A 21,134-nucleotide genomic window follows, 5' to 3' on the forward strand; every position below is an offset into this window, starting at 1 on the left:
GGATGACGACCCATCCTTGCAGGGGAGGGTGTGCAGGCTCTGCAGATCACCCTGACCCATCACACAGCCCCTTCTGCTTCCCTTCCCTCCCACTCAGGTGTCAACGCTCTCATCTTCGTCGGGCTGGACCGAGTGAGCAATTTCGACAGAGTGATGCAGCTAGAGTTTGGTCGTGGGTTCACCTACAACAGACCGCTCAGAGTTAATCTGCTGGACTTGGATTTTGAGCTGGCAGAGCAGCTCGTAAGTAACTTGGCACAGGCAGCGCTGTCTTGTAATGCTGGAGGAAAGCCAACGGCTGGAACTCCTCCAGGGCTGAACTGTGGCTGAATTACACCCTCTTGGCTCCGGTCCTCTCCCTTCCCTACTTCATGTCAGCTCTTTTTACAGATGCCACTGCAAACAAAGTTAAGAGCAGATCATGGTGTTGCCTGGTCTCGTACCATTCTTGGAGAAGCCCTACTCCAGCCGAGGCTACAGCGCATGGGATTAAGTTGAACGAGATGGGATAAGATGCCATCAAAAGCTGCCATGCCAGAAAGCCCTCCCTCCGCCTACATTTATACTGTTGTTTTTTTTTAACCTTACGGATAATGCACTGTCATGCCTTGCAGTGCTAAATCTCTTGCAGAAGCACTGCTTTCTAGGTTTTTTTCCTCAAGTTGATACACTTTCTGTATTCCAGACATGCTTTTAACGGATGAAGGAGTTATCCTTTCTTCTTTATAGATTTACTTCCCTCCCATTTATGTAGTCCCTCTTGAATTTGTTGAGTTAATTTGCTATCAACCTCGGTATGTCCAGTTCCTCCCAACTTCACATCTGCTACCAGCATCGTTAAGCTCCTTTTCCAGTGGATTTAATAAGATTGGGCTTAACCACTGATCCCTGTGGTAACCTCGCTGGGCCCTTCTCGACAAATCAAAGTTACTTGGGAGTGAACCTTGGGTTTTGGGATAAGAGCTAGTCTTCAGCCCATCCCCAAGTAAGTCAGATGCCTAGGAAAATACTTTCAAAATATAAATGTGCAAAGCTGGCAGGAAACATTTTCAGCCAGAAATGTACTTGGCAACAAAAGTGATTTTTTTTTTTTTTTTTTTTCTTTCAATTGGATGATGCAAAACCAAGCTGTGATTTCTCTGAATCCATATCTTTGTTTTTTTCTGCCTTTTTCCTCTTTTGCTGCTTGCTCACAAATTGTTCTCTGCCTGTGGGTTGCTGGTGAGCTACTAACTGCAATGACTTTCTTATGGCCTCTTCCACAGTCCGGATTTGTTTCTTTGGAGAAGAGATTGCTCTTCGCAGTGACAGATAGCGCTCTGGGGACTGATCTTCTACTAAATGGTCCTACAAATTGTGCCCCACGCAGTTCCCATTGAAACCCTTGCCCCTGATGTTCAAAAGATAATGTTGACTGCTGTTTTCTAACTGTGCAACATAACCAGTCTGCTGACACACATCTCCTTCTCCTGCTGCTGTGGTTTCAAGGCAGAGAAACCCCAAAATGCTGCTGGACCAATGTTATGCTTGGCACTTGGAGCAATGGCACAGACCTGAGGGCTTGCGGGAGTTATGGCGCTGGGGCTCTGCCAGGTTTCTAACACCTTCCCGTTGTTTCATGTGCGTTTGCTGCAGGACAACATCGCAGAGAGAACATGCTGCAAGGTTCCATGCAAGTGTTCAGGGCAGAGAGGAGACAGAGGTGTGCCTGGCCCCATAGGACCAAAGGTAGGTCACTTCATCTGTGGTCCCTGTGGAAGGTCAGTCTCCACCATGGTGGTGATGGGTGGGTGGCATGCATACATTGTAATGGGTGATGCTAACGGAGAGGTCATCTCCACCTACCTGCCGTTTTAAAGCTGGCCCTATTTGAGAGCTGCTGTTCCCTTTGTTCACAGCCTCTGTGTTGTAAAACAAACAAACAGGGATTAGTGGCTGGAAGGAGGGGGTGAAGTGTCTTGTGAAACAATTTAGGGATGTCAAAGGGTTTCTCTCATTAACTTGTCTACACATATGACCAAGCAACTGCTTTGTGTTAATCTAGGGAAATTTTGACTGTCAATTTAGAGGGAGGTCACAGAACTATGAAAGAAATGCAGAATCCCCTCTGTTATCTTCTAGGGTGCCACAGGTGATCTTGGCTACGGAGGATATCCTGGCGATGAAGGAGGACCGGTGAGTGATTGCCCCTGCTCTGTGCGGTACTGCTCAAATTAGGGGTCTCACCATACTGAAGCATTTGGAGGATTTTTCACTAAATATTTTCTGCTAAGAATGTGGGCATGGATTAGACAAGAGAGCAAGCAGAACTTTGTGTTTCCCCCACCTGATGGCCTGAGTTGATGGTCCCAACTGCTCCTGGGAGAAGGTCAGTAAGGAGCTCCTTGATAGCTGGAGAAGCAAGGACAGGGGAAATAACTCCGATTATTTCATGTGATCCGGCTCTATGCTGCTCCTCTAGGGCAGGTGGGAATGTTTGTAGCTGGTCCCAAACACCTGTGAGCAGGGCAGGGTGATTATGAACACAATCAAATCCCCAACTTCATTAAAGCTGCAGCGTATTCCAAAGTTATCCATACCAAATGCAGCTGAAAGATTTGAGTTAGTCCAATAATGGGACCAAGAAGGGGTGTTTCTATCCATCACAGTGTCAGACAACATGAGTCCCATGACTTCTTACTAGTACTATTCCGTCCAAACTCTGACTTCATGAATCCCATGTCACCCTTGGAATAAACAACTTTCCACACATCACGCCCAGGAGGTGAAGTGGAGGCCAAGGGGCTCATTGGGTGATGCTCATCGCTTTTCCAGTAGCACAGGCAGGGACCAAATTCTGCTGTCAGATATCACGTGCAATGCAATGTTTTCTTGGGGCTTTACGGTCGGAGTGGGATTAAACATCCATGTGAGCTCTAAAGGTTTCATCTTGTCATTTTACCTTTGAAGTAGAAGTTTGATAAAGCTCTTTCATAGCTGAGACTTTGGGAAGGATGTGATGAAGACTTGCAGTTGGTCTCCACATGAAGAAGGTTGCGGGCAGGAAATGGTGGGGTGACCAGGTGTTGACCTTTGAAAACCTGATGCTCCATTTGCTCCCAAACCACCTCCTGTGCGTGCTGATGCATGCAGTTAGCTGAAGAAATGCACTTAGCATGCAAACTCTGACCATTTCATTTTCTTCTCCGTGCAACAGGGTGAGCGTGGACCACCGGGTGTGAATGGGACACAAGGTTTCCAGGGATGCCCCGGGCACAGAGGAACCAAGGTATGTGCAGGAGGAGCCTGCACGAAGCAGACCCAAAGGCCATTTCATGGGAGTCCACCAAGGGCAACTCCTGCTGCTTTAGGATGTCACACTATGGCTTCTAAATCCACTTGAGTGGTGGTGTCCACCTGGCCAAGCACCAAGGCTTTCAGCAAGTGTCATGACTTTAGTGTTGCTATGAAGACCAAAAGGGCACCCAAGCAACTCAGGCTCAATCTGCAGACAAGGCTGATTTATTTTCTGCAGCTTGGCTGTAGGCAAAAGATATGAGAAGAGACAGATTTGTTCTTAACACCAAGCAGCAACATCTGCGTGTCTTGGCCTGGGGCTGGAAATCTGCTGTTGGGGAGGAGGGAGAAAAGTGAGCCATGGTTGCTCCTCTAAAGAGGAACCTTGAGCAAATGGTTCAGGACAGCAGCCATGCCACAAGCCAGAAAAGGTGGTGAAACATATAATATTTTATTATTCAGCAATATTGAGGACATGTTTCCTACCATTTGCTCTGACCACAGCATCCTCTGGCAGGGAGCAGAGGAGTACATGAATCAAGCCCATTAGTTGCAGCTGAGATAGTGAGCCTCTTTAAAAATCTGTCCAGCCTTGGATAAAGGCACCGAGACTGGATCTGGATTCATATTAAAATGGGTGCAGGGACAAAAGAAAGTCAGCGGAGAAAGAGTTGTGGCTAAGTAGTAAGCTATTTTGTTGGATCAGCTGGCTAAACCCAATGATGCACATATTTTATCTCGGCACAAATGTTGAGGAGGCAGCTGAAGAAGAAGATTGGCATAAAAGAAATGATGGAGAGTTGAACCCTGGTGTAAAAAACCCTGGCTTTCCTGTCCTGATCCTGGGTCTATGTCTGCCACCAAGCACAGCCACCCTTCCCCATCACCTCCCAAGGCGATGAACTGGGCAAAAGTGGAGTAACTCCGTTTTCTGATCTCTTTAGGGTTCTCGGGGATTCCCAGGAGAGAAGGTATGGAGTTATTTTCCTCATGCCACGGTGGTGAGCGTGAGCATATGGACACATCGGTATCCCCCTGCCCATTTCCCCTGTCCCTTGGTGAGCATTTGCCCCTTGCTTCTCTTCTGCAGGGTGAACTGGGAGAAATGGGTCTGGATGGCATTGATGGAGAAGAGGTCAGTCGCTTTAATTGCTTTACACTTTATTACGAGATGCTTCAGTGAAGCATCTAAGCAGCACCTTGAAAGTGGCAAATATCCTAAAATATTTTTCTTTTTTAGGGAGACAAGGGTTTGCCCGGCTCCTCTGGAGAGAAGGGATACTCTGGCAGGAGGGTAGGCTTTTATTATGTTTACAGTGGGGCTAATTGATGATGAAAAGGTTGATTAGAGCCAGGAGGGAGTGGAAAGCCATCACGCTCCCCTCAGGGCTGAGGACCCAGGCAGAGGTGTGCAGCAGCAGAGATGCTTTCAGCAGGTAAGGGCTGCTCTCACTAACTCTCTGTCTCTTTCCCCAGGGTGATAAGGGAGCTAAAGGCGAACGAGGAGAACGAGGTGACCGTGGGCTCCGTGGAGACCCGGTAAATATTGCTAAGGCATCTTCTTGATTTTCCATCCACTTTCCATCAGTCCTAGGGGTCTTCAGCAAGCATGCGCTTAGGCTTATAAATGCTGCTTGGCAGTGGCAGGTCCAGCGACAGAGCAGGGACTTGGAGAAGACATGTGGGTAACGCACGCCTCTTGATACCAACCTGTCAATCGCTGTTTCATTATATTAAAATTGCCCTCCTTCTTCCTCTTCAATATTATTATTTCTCGGTTGAGAAGCTGTGTGTATCTGAAAACACCATTAATACTTCATGTAATTCAGTCAAAAAAGAAAAAGAAAGAAAAAAAAAAAACACGTTGGTTCTGAGCTATAGCAGAGCAGTTTGGGATGTCTGACTTCTGTGTCCCACTTACACAGATGTTTCTCATTGCTCTATTGCTTTCAGGGAGATTCAGGAGCTGATAATACTCAACGGGGAACCAGAGGCCCAAAGGGTGAAATTGGACCAATGGTAAAGTTTCTTTGTTGTCTTTTGTTATTTTTTGGTTTTTACAATAGGATGGGACAGAGAAAGTAAGAAAAGGGGATGCTGCCAAAAAGGTGCTAGTTCTTAAACTCATTATGACTTGTTGGATGGAATATTTTTCCACTGGAAAATGTTGTTGGTTTGCAACCAAAACTTTCTCTGGGAAGACATCAGTTTAAAAGATGTTTTGTGTAAAAAGAGTGTGCTTTTTTTTTTTTTTTAATTATTATTTTATTTTACTACGCCTTTTGGGAGATTGTCACTGAAAACAACTTTGTACGTGGTAATTAACTTTCTGTGTTCTTGAGGCTCATAGTCAAAAGCAAGGAACTGTTTAGATGATACCAAATCTGAATGTTGTGATTCACCTGAAACGTTTGAAACAAAAAACAAACCCACGTGCTCCTTGAAAAATTTCAAAACCTATTTGTTTTCATATTAGCTCAGAATAAAAATATGTCTTAAAATGTCAGAAGGCATTTCCCAAAGAATGAGAATGTCGGCTTGCGCTATGTTGGAAACTTGATGGAAGTTCTCCGTGAGTTGTTAGAAAGATTTCCACTGGTGTGGTACTATCGAGTAGCTTGTGTGAGAGTGTGAAAGGACCCATTTTTTGAGAACTGAACCTATTTTCCTGGCCCCTGGGCTCTTACATAAGTTTGCTTTTCCCTTAGGGAGACCCAGGACCGGCGGGGCTGGATGGCCCGGATGGTGGAGTTGGGAGGAAGGTGAGTTGCCAGACCCACAGTCAGCAAGAGCTGAGCTTAGATTGACCTGGACAGGCTGGAGAGGTGGGCCCAGTTGAACCTCATGAGGTTCAACAAAAGCAAGTGCAGGATTCTGCACCTGGGAAGAAACAATCCTCAGTATAAATACATAGTGGGGGATGAGGTATTAGAAAGCAGTCCTGAGGAAAGGGACTTGGGGGTGCTGATGGACGAGAAGCTGGACACGAGCAGGCAATGTGTACTCGCAGCCCAGAAGGCCAATCGCATCCTGGGCTGCATCAAAAGAAGTGTTGCCAGCAGATCCAGAGAGGTGATTCTGCCACTTTGCTCTGCTCTGGTGAGACCTCTCCTGGAGTACTGTGTGCAGGTCTGGAGCCCTCAATAGAGAAAGGACATGGACCTGATGGAGCAGGTCCAAAGGAGGGCCACTAAAATGATCAGGGGGTTGGAGCACCTCTGCTACGAGGACAGGCTGAGGGAGCTGGGGTTGTTCAGCTTGGAGAAAAGGAGGCTCCGGGGAGACCTCATAGCGGCCTTCCAGTACCTGAGGGGGGCCTACAGGAAGGCTGGGGAGGGTCTGTTTACAAGGGCCTGCAGTGACAGGACGAGGGGCAACGGTTTTAAGTTGGAGAAGGGGAGATTTAGATTGGATATTAGGAAAAAGTTCTTTACCATGAGGGTGGTGGAACACTGGAACAGGTTGCCCAGGGAGGTGGTTGAGGCCCCTTCCCTTGAGATATTCAAGGTGAAGCTCGACGAGGCCCTGGGCAACCTGGTCTAGTTGGGGGTGTCCCTGCTGACTGCGGGGAGGTCGGACTAGATGACCTTTGGAGGTCCCTTCCGGCCTGGACCAATCTATGAATCTATGAATCTATGAATGACTATTTACCCTCCTGCCTTCCCAAGTGTTTTGCTTTTACAAGAGTCAAGAGTTCAACCTTAAAAAAAAAAAAAAAAAAGAGGAAAATGTCTGGCGGTTTGCTGGCTTGTATAGACATTAAGGTCTAATCCTGATTTTATTCCCACCAAAGTAACTGCTGAGATCAGTGACGTTACACTTGGTTTACTCTGGCATATGCACCTGCATTTAGCTGCTGGTTTTTAAAAGGCAAAAACCAAGCTGGAGCTGGTGTAGCTGGGATGTCTGGGGACGTGCTCCCTGCTGCTCCGCTGCTGCCTGTCCCTTGGGGCACGTGTCCCAGGGACTGTGGCATGCTTCTGCATGTGTGAGTGAGCAACTCACCTGTGCAGAGGACTGGGGGATGCAAGGAAGGATTAAAACATGCCAAAGTTTGATTTAAGAGAGCTGGCCATCTGGCAGAAGGTGGAATGTGGATTTCTCTCTCCCTCTCTCCCCAGTAGTTTAAACTATTCAACCATAATTTTGGACTAGGAGGAGCAGTGATACACAGATCTGAAAGCAATAGAGAAACACTTGTGCTTACATATTTGCATAACGAGTCTCATTGTATCTTCATTCACAGGGTATGACAGGACGAAGGGGACCAATAGGTGTTAAGGTAAGTGGTGATGGGGACAACACCTGGAGCTCCTGCCATGCCACTGGCCAGCATCCAGAGGGGATGTGCCAAGAGAAGAGACATGCTTTGCTTCTTCCTCTCTGCCTCCTCTCTTCAAATTTCCCTCCTCTTCCTCTGGCCCATCTCCCTGTATGGTCCTTGCTGGACCCGGTGCAAAAGCAGGCACCCATATGCCTGGGGCTGCCCATCCTCTGCAGCGTTCCCTACTCAGATGCTTCATCTCCATATGCTGCTGGAGTAGCGTAATGGGGCCAAAGGAGAAGCCATGCTCTCCATGAAGGAGACTGATGTCTGTTGATTGCAGGAGGCAAATGAACCTGCCAGTTCTGTGCTCATTCTCTGCTATAACCATATTCTGCAAAAAATCCCCAAACAACTGTTCTTCCCTGCTCTTTATGCAGCTGTAAATGCCCTCTGTCTCCCCACGATGTTGGCCACATGTCCCCCCCGTTAACCTGTGTTGTCCTATTTTGCACTTACAGGGTACCAAGGGCTCACTCGGTCAACCAGGGCCGGCTGGAGAACAAGGCATGAGAGGGCCACAGGTCAGTGAGCTTACGGCAAAGTGAATGTCTCATGTCATGATGCTGTTGCGTTATTTCGTCACAGCTGCTCCCTCAAAGAGTCTCGCCAGTGAGGACTGTTGGGATTTGGGTATTTTTGGGTGCAGTGTGGCCTGACTGTCCTGCTCTGGGACGTCAAGCCTGCCATTCCATTCACACCATCTGAGCTGTGACATGCTTGAAGACCATCTTTTGGGTGCCGTAGCGTTTTCTTCCCCTTGCAATCTCGTGTAGCACTGATGTGGTTTTGCTCAAGTGCTTTGACACAGTCCCTCTTTTCTCCCTGCACAGGGTCCACCCGGCCAGCTTGGCACGCCAGGCATAAGAGGAGAGCAGGGCATTCCTGGACCCAGGGTAATCCCTTCTGCTACTTCTCAGCCATTGACTCAACTGTACTCAGTGTGAACATCTCTCTGAGCTAAAAAGATGCAGCAGATGTGTCTTTCTGTTTCCCTCTTTAAGGCTCTAACTCTGTTTCGTTCTCTTATAAGACACTCCTTGAGTACAATCCTCCTCTCAACTTATGTTAAAGATTTCTTGATCAGGAGTCACGAAAGAGAAAGTGTTAAAGGAGGTCCCTTCCAACTCTGACAATTCCGTGATTCCGTGAAAGACAACCAAAAAGGGATCAGGACTTCAGCATTTGGCTTATTATGGTTTGTGATCTTAACTAAAGAACATCCCTGAGTGACTGGCAGAGCATCTTCTGTGATGTTTCAACCTCTGAAGCCAGAGCATGACCATCTCACATGCTTGCTGGGGGCTCCCCATGCATTTTTTTCTCCCTCTTGCTGCCCACTGCAGCAAGACTCGTGGCCATAAAGCCAGACACATCTTGCATTTCCCTATCCCGAGCAGGACTTTTTCCCTCCTGCTTACACCTTTCCCAGGGGGTTGCTGTGAGGATAATATAGGTTGCTGCTGATATTTGCATTCAACTGACCTGGCCCTTCAGCTCTTCCCAACTTCTGAATTTCCTGAGGTGCTTTGAGAGGCGCCAGCACTACTGGTTAATACATAATTTCTAAGGTCAAACAGTCCCCTGGTTTCTGGCACCCTTTTATTGACACGTTGCCAGTGTGCCTCTCCTTGTTTCTATTCCAGGCCGGTAGTGGACCACCAGGAACCCCAGGAGAGCGGGGCAGGATAGGTCCCCTGGGACGAAAGGTATGTCTTCAAAGCACGGGGCATCAGCAACTAAAACAGAAATGAAAAGATTCTGGATAGGAGTGATCTTAAAAAAAAAAAAAAAAAAAAAGTACTGGAGATTAACAATTTGGAATGAAATTATCTTGTCTTCACTGGGTTGCACAGTGTGGAGTAGAGCAAGGTCTGTGCTCTTGTTTCATTAGGCTCCCATTCCATTGAACAGAGGCAAAAGTAATTGAGTAACTGAGATTCCAGACTAATATTCCAGGATGGATTCTCAGCTGGTGCCCACATGGGAAGGTGCTCGTCATGGATCTCTCCAGACCCTCCGTATGGTTTTATCTCTCCAGACTCACACACACTGGTTCATTTCCATGGCTGCTCCACTGTCCATTTGCACTAGCAAAATCCCCAGAGCTTGGGAGCTTTTATTTTTGCGGTGCTTATAAAAAGCAAACACCATCCTGTGGTGGGATCTGGTCTCCCATGTCCCATTGCTCAGCTTTCCTGAAATCACTAAAAGTCCCACTAAAGGGTAAGCATTTTGTAACATTGCTGGCCATGTAGGTCCAGCCATGACTTTCTGCCTCAAGGACCACTGCAGGCTGGTCTATGTAAAGAAACCAGTGCCGATGGGGTGGGAAAGGCTCAGAGTTGCCTGGAGTTTCAGCACATGCTTTAACAGGTGCTCCTGTTTTCAGGGTGAGCCTGGAAACCCTGGACCCAAAGGGCCAAATGGACAGCAGGGCCCCCGAGGAGAGATGGTGAGTGTGGCCATGCATTCACACCTTTAAGGGTGTTGAGCTGAACTCTTTCCTGTGGCAAACAAGCCACAGCCCTTTGCAGCGGAGAGTTCAGCTCCCCTATGGTCTTTGCATCTTCCGTAGTACAATATGAGAGAGGGAAATCAGCCTTATGTCTTCAGCTGGCATGAGCATAGTTGGTAATGGTCCCTTTGAGGATGTGAATTATATTCACTTGAAAAATGACTTTTAACATCTCAGAGATCAGTCTGCAGGGCAGAGGCTGTCCAGAGTTGCTTGGCCTTGTCCTGGCTCATTGCATGAGGGTAGACACCCGGGGCTGACCCCATGTGGAACCCAAGTTAACCTATAAAAAGGACGTATGGAATCAGCCTTTCCATGGGGCCTGATTCTCGTTATTCTCTATAATGAGGAGCCAACTGAGGAAAAAATGGTTTGTGCAAAGCAAGGATTGACCCCTAGCATTGACTGATCTCCTAACCTGCTTCCCATTGCTGGCTTCCACTTGAGTTTTACATGTTATTTGTGTATACTAAGCAGGTTTTAATTCAGATTTGTAGTTTTGGCACCTTTTGTGCCTTTTTTTTCTTGCAATAATTTCATCTATAGGAGGACTTCTCAAAGGCCTGTGGTATCAGTGGGTTCTTTTTATTGATGCTGCTGGATGCCTGAGGTTTAAGCTATTCACGTATGACTGCATATTAATGACTTTGACTTTCCAATTTTAGGGTGATGATGGACGAGATGGAATTGGTGGCCCAGGTCCTAAAGGCAGAAAGGTAGGTGTATGCTCAGCACGCCCATCTACCAAGATGACTCGCCAAGGATAAGGAAGTAGCCAGTGTAGATGGGCAAGGACAGAGCCTAGCTGAAGTCAGACACATACAGGGATAAAAATCAGCCCTGTGTGTACCCTGGCGAGAAAAACAAGCAAAACTCTTCAAACCTTTCCCCTCTGTCTTTGTCTTGGTTTTGCCTATGTAAATACAATCTTTTTGTACCTTCTAGCCAGAAAGCCCCATGAATGTCTGTGGGACTTTGAAAACAATATGGCAGCATCTCTGATAGTTCCTCTACAGTTGAACTTAGCCTTAGAGGAGCAATCAGACCTTAAAAAGACTATCTGTTACCTTTTTTTTATTCATATGAGGAACAAAATTGCACAGTGAATTTACAGTCTCACTCTCTTTTTCCTCCATTTAATTCCTTCAGCTGTTACAGATCTGCCTGCAGAATCAAATTCATTTTCTAAAACCCTATATTCACATAAACCCTTATGTTGTTTCAGGGAGAACGTGGCTTCATTGGCTACGCAGGGCCTAAGGTACAGTGCAGCCCGTGACCTATGCATTCATTTTCCAAGCAATGTAGCTTGGTCCTGAGCTAGTTTTTGTGGTTTTTCCCTAACTAGGGTGGACCTGGTGACCGCGGTGGTGTTGGAGGCCCCGGCCCTAAAGGAAACAGAGGCCGCAGAGTAAGTTGGACTGTGACACAATTTTTCTCCTCTGCATGAATGGCCTGAAAGAAGTGTGCATCTTTTCCCCCTAAGAGTTGACCCATGCTCCTGGGAGTCCTCTTGCAGGTGTTCATGGAGAGGATTTTTTTTGCTCTTGCTCTCTCTAGGGAAATGCAGGAGATCCTGGGACACCTGGTCAGAAAGGAGAGGTTGGATATCCTGGACCAGCTGTAAGTGTTCATTGCATCGCTGATGCAACCTCTGGCTTCCTCCCCAGAGAGACTTCTGAGTGGCCCTCTGAGAAATGTGGTGGTCTCTATTGTTGCCAGGGGTTGAAAGATATGCCCACCTCCATCTCCTGCTAATTTCAGGTTGGGTGAATTCCTCTTTATTTGTTTTGGATGTGTCTCTGTAAATTCCTAACTAGCTGTTTATCATTGATAAATATTCATCCATGCTCAAACTGCAACGGACAGCAGAAGGAAAAAATCAAGAGATGGGCTCTTTTCAGACACTAGGACTTCCCCATGGCAGCATGCCACTTAAAGCTCCTTCTGGGAAGTTCTCAGCTCTTTATCATTTATCACTCCACACAGGATGTGCTCCATGACCAAATCTGACTGGCACATAACACCCTAGGAAGGCCAAGGTGACTTGGCTTGCTCTGCACATGAACCTAGATCATCATAAATGTCCCTTTTGGGTTTGGTCTCGGCTACGTTCACTCCTCACAGGGAAAAACATTTCCCCCTGTTGTTGGAAATGCCACTGAAAACTGGCAGGTTTAGCTTCTGCTAAGGGGAAGGCTTTGTGTTTAAATAGTTATTCCAACTGGGTTCATGGGGCACCCTGAAAATAAACATCACACTCATCAATTTTATTTTTAAACAGGGACTTAAAGGTGACAAAGGAGAATCCAGGGATGTAAGTGTGGCACCATTTCTCTCTTGTTTTGAAATACTCCTTTCTTGACTGCCTCATATATAACTTTTTTCCCCTTTCTCTCTCATCTTATTTTCTAAAGCAATGTGCACTTGTGCGGAACATCAAAGACAAATGCCGTGAGTACATCAGTGCTTTGCTAGTTCCCCATCACTACCCTTGTATGCCTGTCATGTTACACAAATGGCACTGACCAATCTGCTCTGTTTTTTCCTCTTTTCCACAGCTTGCTGCTATGGTAAGTCACCTTCAGTCCTTTAAACCCCAGTGTGACCATGTGCCAAAATTGTTTCTCTCCCCACATATGCGGTATGAATGATTTACTCCTGCTGAGTAAATCAGGGTCCTTGCACCCTGACAACTATTTGTGGCACTCTTTGTTCCCAATGCATGTTTCTGGCAGGTCCCAAGGAGTGCCCAGTCTTCCCCACTGAGCTGGCCTTCGCTATCGACACCTCCTCTGGTGTTGTGAGGGAAGTTTTCAACAGGATGAAGCAAACCGTGCTCAGAGTGGTCAACAACTTAACCATCGCTGAAAGCAACTGTCCTCGGGGTGCCCGGGTGGCTCTGGTCACCTACAACAACGAGGTCACCACAGAGATCCGCTTTGCTGATGCCAGGAAGAAATCGAGCCTCCTCCAGCAGATCCAAAACTTCCAGGCAACCCTGACTACGAAGCCACGCAGCCTGGAGACCGCCATGTCCTTTGTGGCCAGGAATACCTTCAAGCGTGCTCGAAGTGGCTTCCTTATGAGGAAGGTGGCTGTCTTTTTCAGCAATGGGGACACAAGAGCTTCCCCACAGCTCAACGACGCTGTGCTGAAACTCTACGATGCTGGGGTCATGCCCGTGTTCCTCACCAGCAGGCAGGATGCAGTTCTCACCAGAGCTCTGGAGGTTTGGGTCATTCACCCTTTTTTTCCTAGTCTAGTTTTCTGGGGGATTGGTGGTGTTGGCTCTTATAGGTGGTGGTTGCCTTCCACAGACCTTGCAAGCGCTTAGTGCTGAGAAATCTTTGCTGGCCAAACTCATCCAGCATGTCTATTAAGAGAGAAATCCAAAACATCGTTTCAACATGCTGTGAAATGCTAGTGGGGTTATGATGAGTCATTTGTTTCCCAGAACATGGCCCCAAGGTGCCAGGTGTGGTATGAAACAGAAGAAAAGATGGTCCCCATAGCAAGGAAGGTCTGAATTGAGACAGAAAGGTAAAGGATGGGAAAGTAACATCGTAGAATAGTTTGGGTTGGAAGGGATCTTTAAAGGTCATCTAGTCCAACCCCGCTGCAATAAACAGGGATATTTTCAACTTGATCAGGTTGCTCAGAGCCCCATCCAACCTGACATTGAATGTTTCCAGGGATGGGGCATCTACTACCTCTCTGGGCAATTTGTTCCAGTGTTTCACCACCCTCATTGCAAAAAAATTTCTTCCTTACATCAAGTCTAAATCTTCATTCTTTTAGTTTAAAGCCGTTACCCGTTGTCCTATCACAACAGGTCCTGCTAAAAAGTTTGTCCCCATCTTTCTTATAACCCCCGTTTAAGTGCTGAAAGGCCGCAATAAGGTGTCCCCAAAGCCTTCTCATCTCCAGGCTGAACAACCCCTACTATCTGAGCCTGTCCTCATAGGAGAGGTGTTCCAGCCCTCTGATCATCTTCACGGCCCTCCTCTGGACCCACTCCAACAGGTCCATGTCTTACCTGTGCTGAGGGCTCCAGGGCTGGATGCAGTACGCCGGGTGGGGTCTCACCAGAGCAGAGTAGAGGGGCAGAATCACCACCCTCAACCTGCTGGCCATGCTTCTTTTGATGCAGCCCAGGACACAGTTGGCTTTCTGGGCTCATTGTCAGCTCATGTCCAGCTTTTCATTCACCAGTACCCCGAAGTCCTTCTTGGCAGGGCTGCTCCCAGTCCCCCAGCCCGCTCTCAAATCCCCCCCAACAGTGGGTTGCCCTGACTCACATGCAGGACCCTGCACTTGGCCTTGTTTTGAACCTCATGAGGTTCACATGGTTCCACTTCTCGAGCTTGTCCAAGTCCCTCTGGATGGCATCCCATCCCTCAGGTGTGTCATCTGAACCACTCAGTTTGGTGTTGTCTGCAAACTTCCTGAGGGTGCACTCAGTAAGAAACACCGTTGGCAGGGAGAGAAGTACAGAGATTTAAAGCAACAAAAAACCCCAGATGAGTACACTGAGCACTTGTTCAAGTGCTTCACCCTTTTCTTGGACTTTGTCTCTAAACTAGTCCCACTAACTGTTGTCAGGGGCGTTAGACTCCTCCAAATGGGATCCACCAAAAGCAGTGTGCTGAGTAGAGAATCCCTTAGAGTTGTGGATTGTCCTCCCCTACTTTGAGCTGAAAATAACAGAAGGCAGCATTACTAACACCATATTTTTCTGTTTCCATCGCCCCAGATCAACAACACAGCAGTTGGACATGCAATTGTTCTTCCAACCGGTGGTGGTCAGCTGAATGAAACTATCCGGAGGCTTTTGACTTGTCACATTTGTCTGGGTAAAGCATCCAATTTCTCCTCTAGACAATGCCAAATCCTTCTGGTCATGCAGCAGTTGGTTGTCAGTGGTGCAGAAGGGAAGCCCAGTTGGGAGTCAGCCCTTTTGCTGCTGAAGATAAGGGATTCATATTCTTAGGCTGAGCAGATAACACTGGCATTGTGAATGAGACTTGCTGTTTAGCATGGGCGTTCTCCACTTTGCAACTAGAAGCTCCCTTTTTGGCCAGTTCCCATTTTTACAGCCCAAACAGCTAAGTGCTCTAAAATATGGCTTTCTGCCATTTATGACAGAGTGCTTGAGGGAACCCTTTGGACAAAGGACTGTGTAAAAATACTACATGCATAACTAAATGTGAGTTTGGGATGAAATTACTTTGGTATCAAGTAATGGACCAGTGAATGTTCAATGATAGCAGTATTTCATATGACACGAGAGATTTTTACAGTGACAAGGGAGGGTCATCCTCAGTTCCTCTAGGTGAAACCTAATGTATTTTTTCCCCAGATGTGTGTGACCCTGATCCCATCTGTGGTTTTGGTAGTCAGAGACCTGTATTCAGAGACAGAAGGGCAGCCCCAACAGATGTAGACACTGACATCGCCTTCATCATGGATAGCTCAGAGTCCACCACCCCTCTGCAGTTCAACGAGATGAAGAAGTACATTTCCCACCTTGTAAGTAACCTGGAAATCAGCTCTGAGCCAAAAGTATCTCAGCACCATGCAAGAGTGGCAGTTCTCCAGCAAGCTCCTTATGAATATGAAACCAACTCAAGCTTCCCACCAGTAAAAACTGAGTTTTCACTAACTGATTATGGATCCAAAGAGAAGATCATTAATTACCTTCACAACCAAATGACCCAGCTCCATGGCACAAGAGCTATGGGAAGTGCAATTGAACACACAATGGCTCATATTTTTGAAAGTGCACCAAATCCTCGGGACTTAAAAGTCATAGTTCTGATGTTGACTGGAAAAGTGAATAAACAAGAACTTGCATACCTGCAGAAGGTTGTTATCGATGCAAAGTGCAAAGGGTACTTCTTTGTTGTCCTGGGCATTGGCAGGAAGGTGAATGCCAAGAATATCTATAACCTAGCTAGTGAGCCAAATGATGTGTTCTTCAAATTGGTCGATAAACCAGGAGAGCTTCATGAAGAGCCCTTGCTACGCTTTGGGAGACTGCTGCCATCTTTTATTAGAAGTAAGTAAAACACCCTGCAGCTAAAGTACTATGGAAGGGGCATAGTGTGACCTCAGAGGGGTTAATCTCCCAGGTTTGGTCTACCTGCCCGTTGTTTGGGTGGGCTCTAGACTGACCACCTCCTTGGGCAGCAGGGCCCACTGAAACATTAGTCTCTTTTTATATGTTCTGTTCTGTTTGATCTGTTTTGTTGCTGGCCATAGGTCAGCCTAGTTGAATATGTCTGGTTTTTGTTCACTTTGGCCTCCCCAGCCCATCCCATGCAGTCTGTTAGTCTTCCAAGTAGAGTCTATACTTCTGTCTGGTTTGACTTGGTCTCCATGGGATCCCATCTATGGGATCTGACCTAATCCTGCGTGGCTCGCCGGTCACATTTGTAACATGTCCCATAGGGTCTGGTCCTGCTGGGGCTCTTGGCCCTCTGCAGCCCAGCAGCCTGTTAGCACTCCCCCTAAGCTCCGTGAACATCCAGCAAACCTTTCTTCCTAACTTCAGCATAATCATGTCTAGCAGGCGTTTGGATGGCTCAGTCTGAGATCTGGAGCTGCTCTATGCAGATTTAAGAACCAGATGAACAGGATTCTTTATTCAGGGATAAATAATGCTGCTGTGTTTGGGATGTGCAGATTGTGCCTTGAAAATTTCCATCTCAGCTTAGCTAAGACCCCAGGCTGGATCTCCAGCTAAAGCCAGCTGCCAGATATCCTAAACAGACCTGGCCAGCAAGGACAAGAAATAGGCCTTTTCTAGGAAAGCTAGTTTTATCAAAAAAGTCCTGAAAAATCAGTGTACTGGGCTAATAAACCAGTGTTTCAGGAATGTGTTGCACTAAATAGGAAGCAGACATGAGCATATCTTTCCCTGGAAATCAATGTTTAGGTTTTCTCAGTTTGCTTTTTCCATTTACCACTTACAGGGGGTCCTGGAAACTTCTAACTCTTGAAAAAATATTAACTGTGTGGTTGGAAGTGCCTTGTTATAAGCAAGCTGTTTACATAGACTCATAGAATTGTCTAGGTTGGAAGGGACCTTTTAGATCATCTAATCCAACCATCAACCTAACTCTGATAATCAAAACAAAACAACCCCCCCACATCACCAAACCACGTCACTAAGCGCTATGTCAACTCATCTTTTGAATAACTCCAGGGATGGTGCCTCAACCACTTCCCTGGGCAGCCCATCCCAAGGCTTAATAACCCTTTCAGTGTAAAAATTTTTCCTAATATCCAATCTGAACCTCCCCTGGCACAACTTGAGGCGATTTCCTCTTGTCCTATCGCTTGTTCCTTGGGAGAAGAGACCAACCCCCATCTCTCTACACCCTCCTTTCATCTGTAGAGAGCGAGAAGGTCTAGCCTCAGCCTCCTTTTCTCCAGGCTGAACACCCCCAGCTCCCTCAGCCTTTCCCCATAAGACTTACTCTCCAGACCCTGCACCAGCTTCTTTGCCCTTCTCTGAACCCGCTCCAGCACCTCAATGTCTTTCTTGTAGTGAGGGGCCCAAAACTGGACACAGCCCTTGAGGTGGGGCCTCACCAGTGCCCGGTACAGGGGGATGATCACCTCTCGAGTCCTACTCCCCATGCTATTCCTGACATAGGCCAGGATGCTGTTGGCCTTCTTGGCCACCCAGGGCACACTGCTGGCTCATGTTCAGCCCACAGTCGACCAACACCCCCAGGTCCTTTTCTGCCGGGCAGCTCCAGCCACTCTGCCCCAAGCCTGTAGCGCTGCAGGGGGTTGCTGTGACCCAAGGGCACTGGGCCTTGTTGAACCTCATGCTGTTGGTCTCAGCCCATCCATCCAACCTGTCCAGATCCCTCTGCAAAGCCTTTCTACCCTCAAGCAGGTCGACATTCCCACCCAACTTGGTGTCATCTGTGAAAATACTGAGGGTGCACTTGATGCCCTCATCCAGATCATTGATAAAGAGTTTAAAAAGAACTGGCCCAAATACTGAGCCCCGGGGGACACCACTCGTGACCAGCCGCCAACTGGATTTAACTCCATTCACCACCACTCTCTGGGCCTGGCCTTCCAGCCAGTTTTTAACCCAGCAGAGAGTCCTCCCATCCAAGCCATGGGCAGCCAGTTTCTCCAGGAGGATACTGTGGGAGACTGTATCAAAGGCCTTACTAAAGTCCAGGTAAACAACATCCATAGCCTTTCCCTCATCCACCAAGCGGGTCACTTTGTCACAGAAGGAGATCAGGTTTGTCAAGCAGGACGTGCCCCTCATGAACCCGTGCTTGGCTGGGCCTGATCACCTGGGTGTCCTTCATGCTCCGGCACAATGGCACTCAGGATGGTCTGTTCCATGACCTTCCCAGGCACCAAGCTCAGACTGACAGGCCTGTAGTTCCCTGGATCATCCTTCTGACCCTTCTTGTGGATGGACGTCACGTTTGCTAGGTGCCAGTCATCTGGGACCTCCCCAGTTTGCCAGGACTGCTGGTAAATGATGGAAAGTGGCTCAGTGAGCACTTTCACCAGCTCCCTCAGTACCCTCGGGGGGGATCCCATCTGGTCCCATAGACTTGTTTATATCCAGGTGTTGGAGCAGGGACCTCACCACCTCCCTTTGGATTACAGGGGCTTCATCCTGCTGTGACATGTGACAGACTAAGACATATAGCCCTCTGGTATCCTGTAGTTACTGCTCTCATGTTTGTAAATTGTAATAACAAACCTCCCAGCCCAGGATGCTCCAGTAACCACACCAAAAGTCAAGAGATATTCCATAACTTTTGTCAGAGCAAGCAAGAAGAGAAGAGGGGTTTTTAATCAAGAAGAAATGTATGTATGTAATGTGTCTTTCGTAGGTAACCACCAGCCTTAATACCAATGTTTAATGCCACGCTTTCTCTGTCTCTAGGCGACTTTGCTTTCCACCTGTCTCCAGAGATAAGGAAAGAGTGTGAGTGGTTCCAGAGTGATCAACAAGCCAAGAGCCAGAGCCCCGGGCACACCGGGCACAAAGCAGTGTAAGTAGTGGCTTGTCTGCAAGAGAATGAGCTTTATTAACAGACTGTCTGGGGGAGAAGCATTCATTTCCAAGTCCCTGTTTGGGAAAAAAAAAAAAAACCCCAAGAAAAAGCAACTTCAATGATAACAGTCAGGATTATCAGCATGTTATGAGTTCCTTTAGTGCGGTGGCAAAAGAGCAACAAGTCTAACAGAGAAGGGTAGACAAATACACATGTAATTTAAAATTTGTGTTAAACTTCACATTCGTCTCTGTATAAACGATATGAAGGAGGCACATGCTACTGTCATGCAGATCAGGAATTCAAGAAACTGCTATTAATTTGGGATTTTCCATTCAAAAAACTATTTTCAGAGGCTGGGCTGCCCTGGACTATCTAATATTCAGGACCCATTGTAGAATATATCCTAATGTTTTCTGAACAGAAGTGAAGGCTTGTGTGACCACGACTCGCTCATCGCCGGCACAGAACTGTCCTGGCTTTAGAGGGTCGAGCTTCTTGAGATCAGGCAGGCTACAGTTCTGTTTACTGAATTCACGCTTACGTGTGTCAAGTTGGTGTATAGATAGGCTTGTGCCCCAAGTAAGTCCTCTGAAGCACTTTTCCCTGCTTGGCTGTGGGCATATTGAAAGCTGACAAAGGCTATTGACCTCAGGGGAATTCTTGCCAATGGTTTCTCCAAAGTTCTCCAAAAGTTCCAAAATTCTGCTGATATGGGGGGAAGCTATATCAGATGCTTTTGCTTTGACAGGTATGTGGCACCCAACGCGACCATAAGCCGGACCCTCAGTCCCAGCACCACAGTCAGTGCGAGCATCAAGCCTGTTGCGAGTACCAGTGCCCGTGCCAGAACCACCACTGCCAGCACCACGGCCCAGACCAGAGCCACCGACCAGACCACAGCCAGCACCATGGTCCAGGTGAACACCAGCACGCAGAATGCAGCAAGCACCACCACCCACACCAAAGCCACCGGCCGCACCACCGTGAGCACCACAGCCGCTGTGGCAGGTGGCAGGAGAAGACAAGGCGGTACGTGAAAGGCTCTCCCCACGCGAGCCCTGCCTCTCACCTTGTACCACAGTGGGTTGTGGCTTGTCTTCCTCCCTGAGAGGATTATTCCTATGGGAAATGTCACTAAGAGTCCAAATTTCACGCTTGAAGAAACGAGTATTTAGGTGCAAAACTGGAAATCTGCACTGGGCTTTGACAAACTGTGTTGAGAATTCTGTGCAAAACCAAGCAGGGCGCAGGCTGCCTCTAGGCAAAACACAAGCAGGACATCTAAACATGGGTCAATTCATCATCTGCTGCCATTTCTCTTTCTAGTGTGGCCCATTTGCTTTCTATGTTTTCCTTGTAGCATTACCCCTTGGCTAAGTTTTGCTATTTATGGTGATTCATACAATGGCATTGTTTGAATTCTCTGGCAGCTAATAAAAATAGTTCAGTTCATCACTGAATCAGTGTGGAGACCTATTTGGGAATGCTAAAGCTTTCATGTCAGCACAGTTCATCTATGGGAGTTTTCTGGGGAAAAAAAAAAGGTTTCTTGTGTTTTTCTAAGGGAGCGCAGGCAGCTCTGCACTACCTGAACAAGTAACAAAGAATACGTGTCAAAGCACAGGGATGCTTAACCAGCCAATGAATGCATGTCCCTGTGTAAATATTAAATAAAAAGCAATAAATAAAAGCAATCAGCTTTTGCAAGTTTAATGCTTTCATCAGCTTGAGGGGAACAAGCGTTTCTGGGTGTTTCTTGCTCCACTGCCGCTTCCAAGAAATGTTTATAAAGGTCTCATTCAATACTCTGCCATAGCAGGAAAACCTTTCCCTAATTGCTTCTTTGACCTGTCTTAAGATTATGTTTGATCTTAAGCAGGCTTTGCTTGAAGATCAGCAGGTCGGTGAATCCCTTGCACCCTAGAGAAGGGTCTGACTGGACACGCTTACAATTGTTGGGAAA

General features: G+C 47.3%; 1 protein-coding gene across 1 annotated transcript in view; it reads left to right on the forward strand.

The window, feature by feature from the left end:
* The window catches only part of COL6A3 (collagen type VI alpha 3 chain), a 58,368-nt gene that overhangs the window by 26,302 nt on the left and 10,932 nt on the right, over positions 1 to 21,134 (forward strand). Inside the window, exons 13-39 of the mRNA XM_074145842.1 lie at positions 98 to 243; positions 1,636 to 1,728; positions 2,122 to 2,175; positions 3,197 to 3,268; positions 4,221 to 4,247; positions 4,367 to 4,411; positions 4,517 to 4,570; positions 4,753 to 4,815; positions 5,230 to 5,295; positions 5,985 to 6,038; positions 7,523 to 7,558; positions 8,062 to 8,124; positions 8,434 to 8,496; positions 9,247 to 9,309; positions 9,993 to 10,055; positions 10,784 to 10,834; positions 11,344 to 11,379; positions 11,467 to 11,529; positions 11,679 to 11,741; positions 12,403 to 12,435; positions 12,536 to 12,572; positions 12,680 to 12,691; positions 12,857 to 13,350; positions 14,875 to 14,974; positions 15,481 to 16,179; positions 19,057 to 19,165; positions 19,920 to 20,200. Of these exons, the coding sequence (XP_074001943.1) occupies positions 98 to 243; positions 1,636 to 1,728; positions 2,122 to 2,175; positions 3,197 to 3,268; positions 4,221 to 4,247; positions 4,367 to 4,411; positions 4,517 to 4,570; positions 4,753 to 4,815; positions 5,230 to 5,295; positions 5,985 to 6,038; positions 7,523 to 7,558; positions 8,062 to 8,124; positions 8,434 to 8,496; positions 9,247 to 9,309; positions 9,993 to 10,055; positions 10,784 to 10,834; positions 11,344 to 11,379; positions 11,467 to 11,529; positions 11,679 to 11,741; positions 12,403 to 12,435; positions 12,536 to 12,572; positions 12,680 to 12,691; positions 12,857 to 13,350; positions 14,875 to 14,974; positions 15,481 to 16,179; positions 19,057 to 19,165; positions 19,920 to 20,200 (2,940 nt within the window). The remainder of the gene's footprint in view (positions 1 to 97; positions 244 to 1,635; positions 1,729 to 2,121; positions 2,176 to 3,196; positions 3,269 to 4,220; positions 4,248 to 4,366; positions 4,412 to 4,516; positions 4,571 to 4,752; positions 4,816 to 5,229; positions 5,296 to 5,984; positions 6,039 to 7,522; positions 7,559 to 8,061; positions 8,125 to 8,433; positions 8,497 to 9,246; positions 9,310 to 9,992; positions 10,056 to 10,783; positions 10,835 to 11,343; positions 11,380 to 11,466; positions 11,530 to 11,678; positions 11,742 to 12,402; positions 12,436 to 12,535; positions 12,573 to 12,679; positions 12,692 to 12,856; positions 13,351 to 14,874; positions 14,975 to 15,480; positions 16,180 to 19,056; positions 19,166 to 19,919; positions 20,201 to 21,134) is intronic.

Source organism: Numenius arquata, chromosome 3, assembly GCF_964106895.1.
Source record: "Numenius arquata chromosome 3, bNumArq3.hap1.1, whole genome shotgun sequence".
NCBI classification, from domain to species: Eukaryota; Metazoa; Chordata; class Aves; order Charadriiformes; family Scolopacidae; genus Numenius; species Numenius arquata.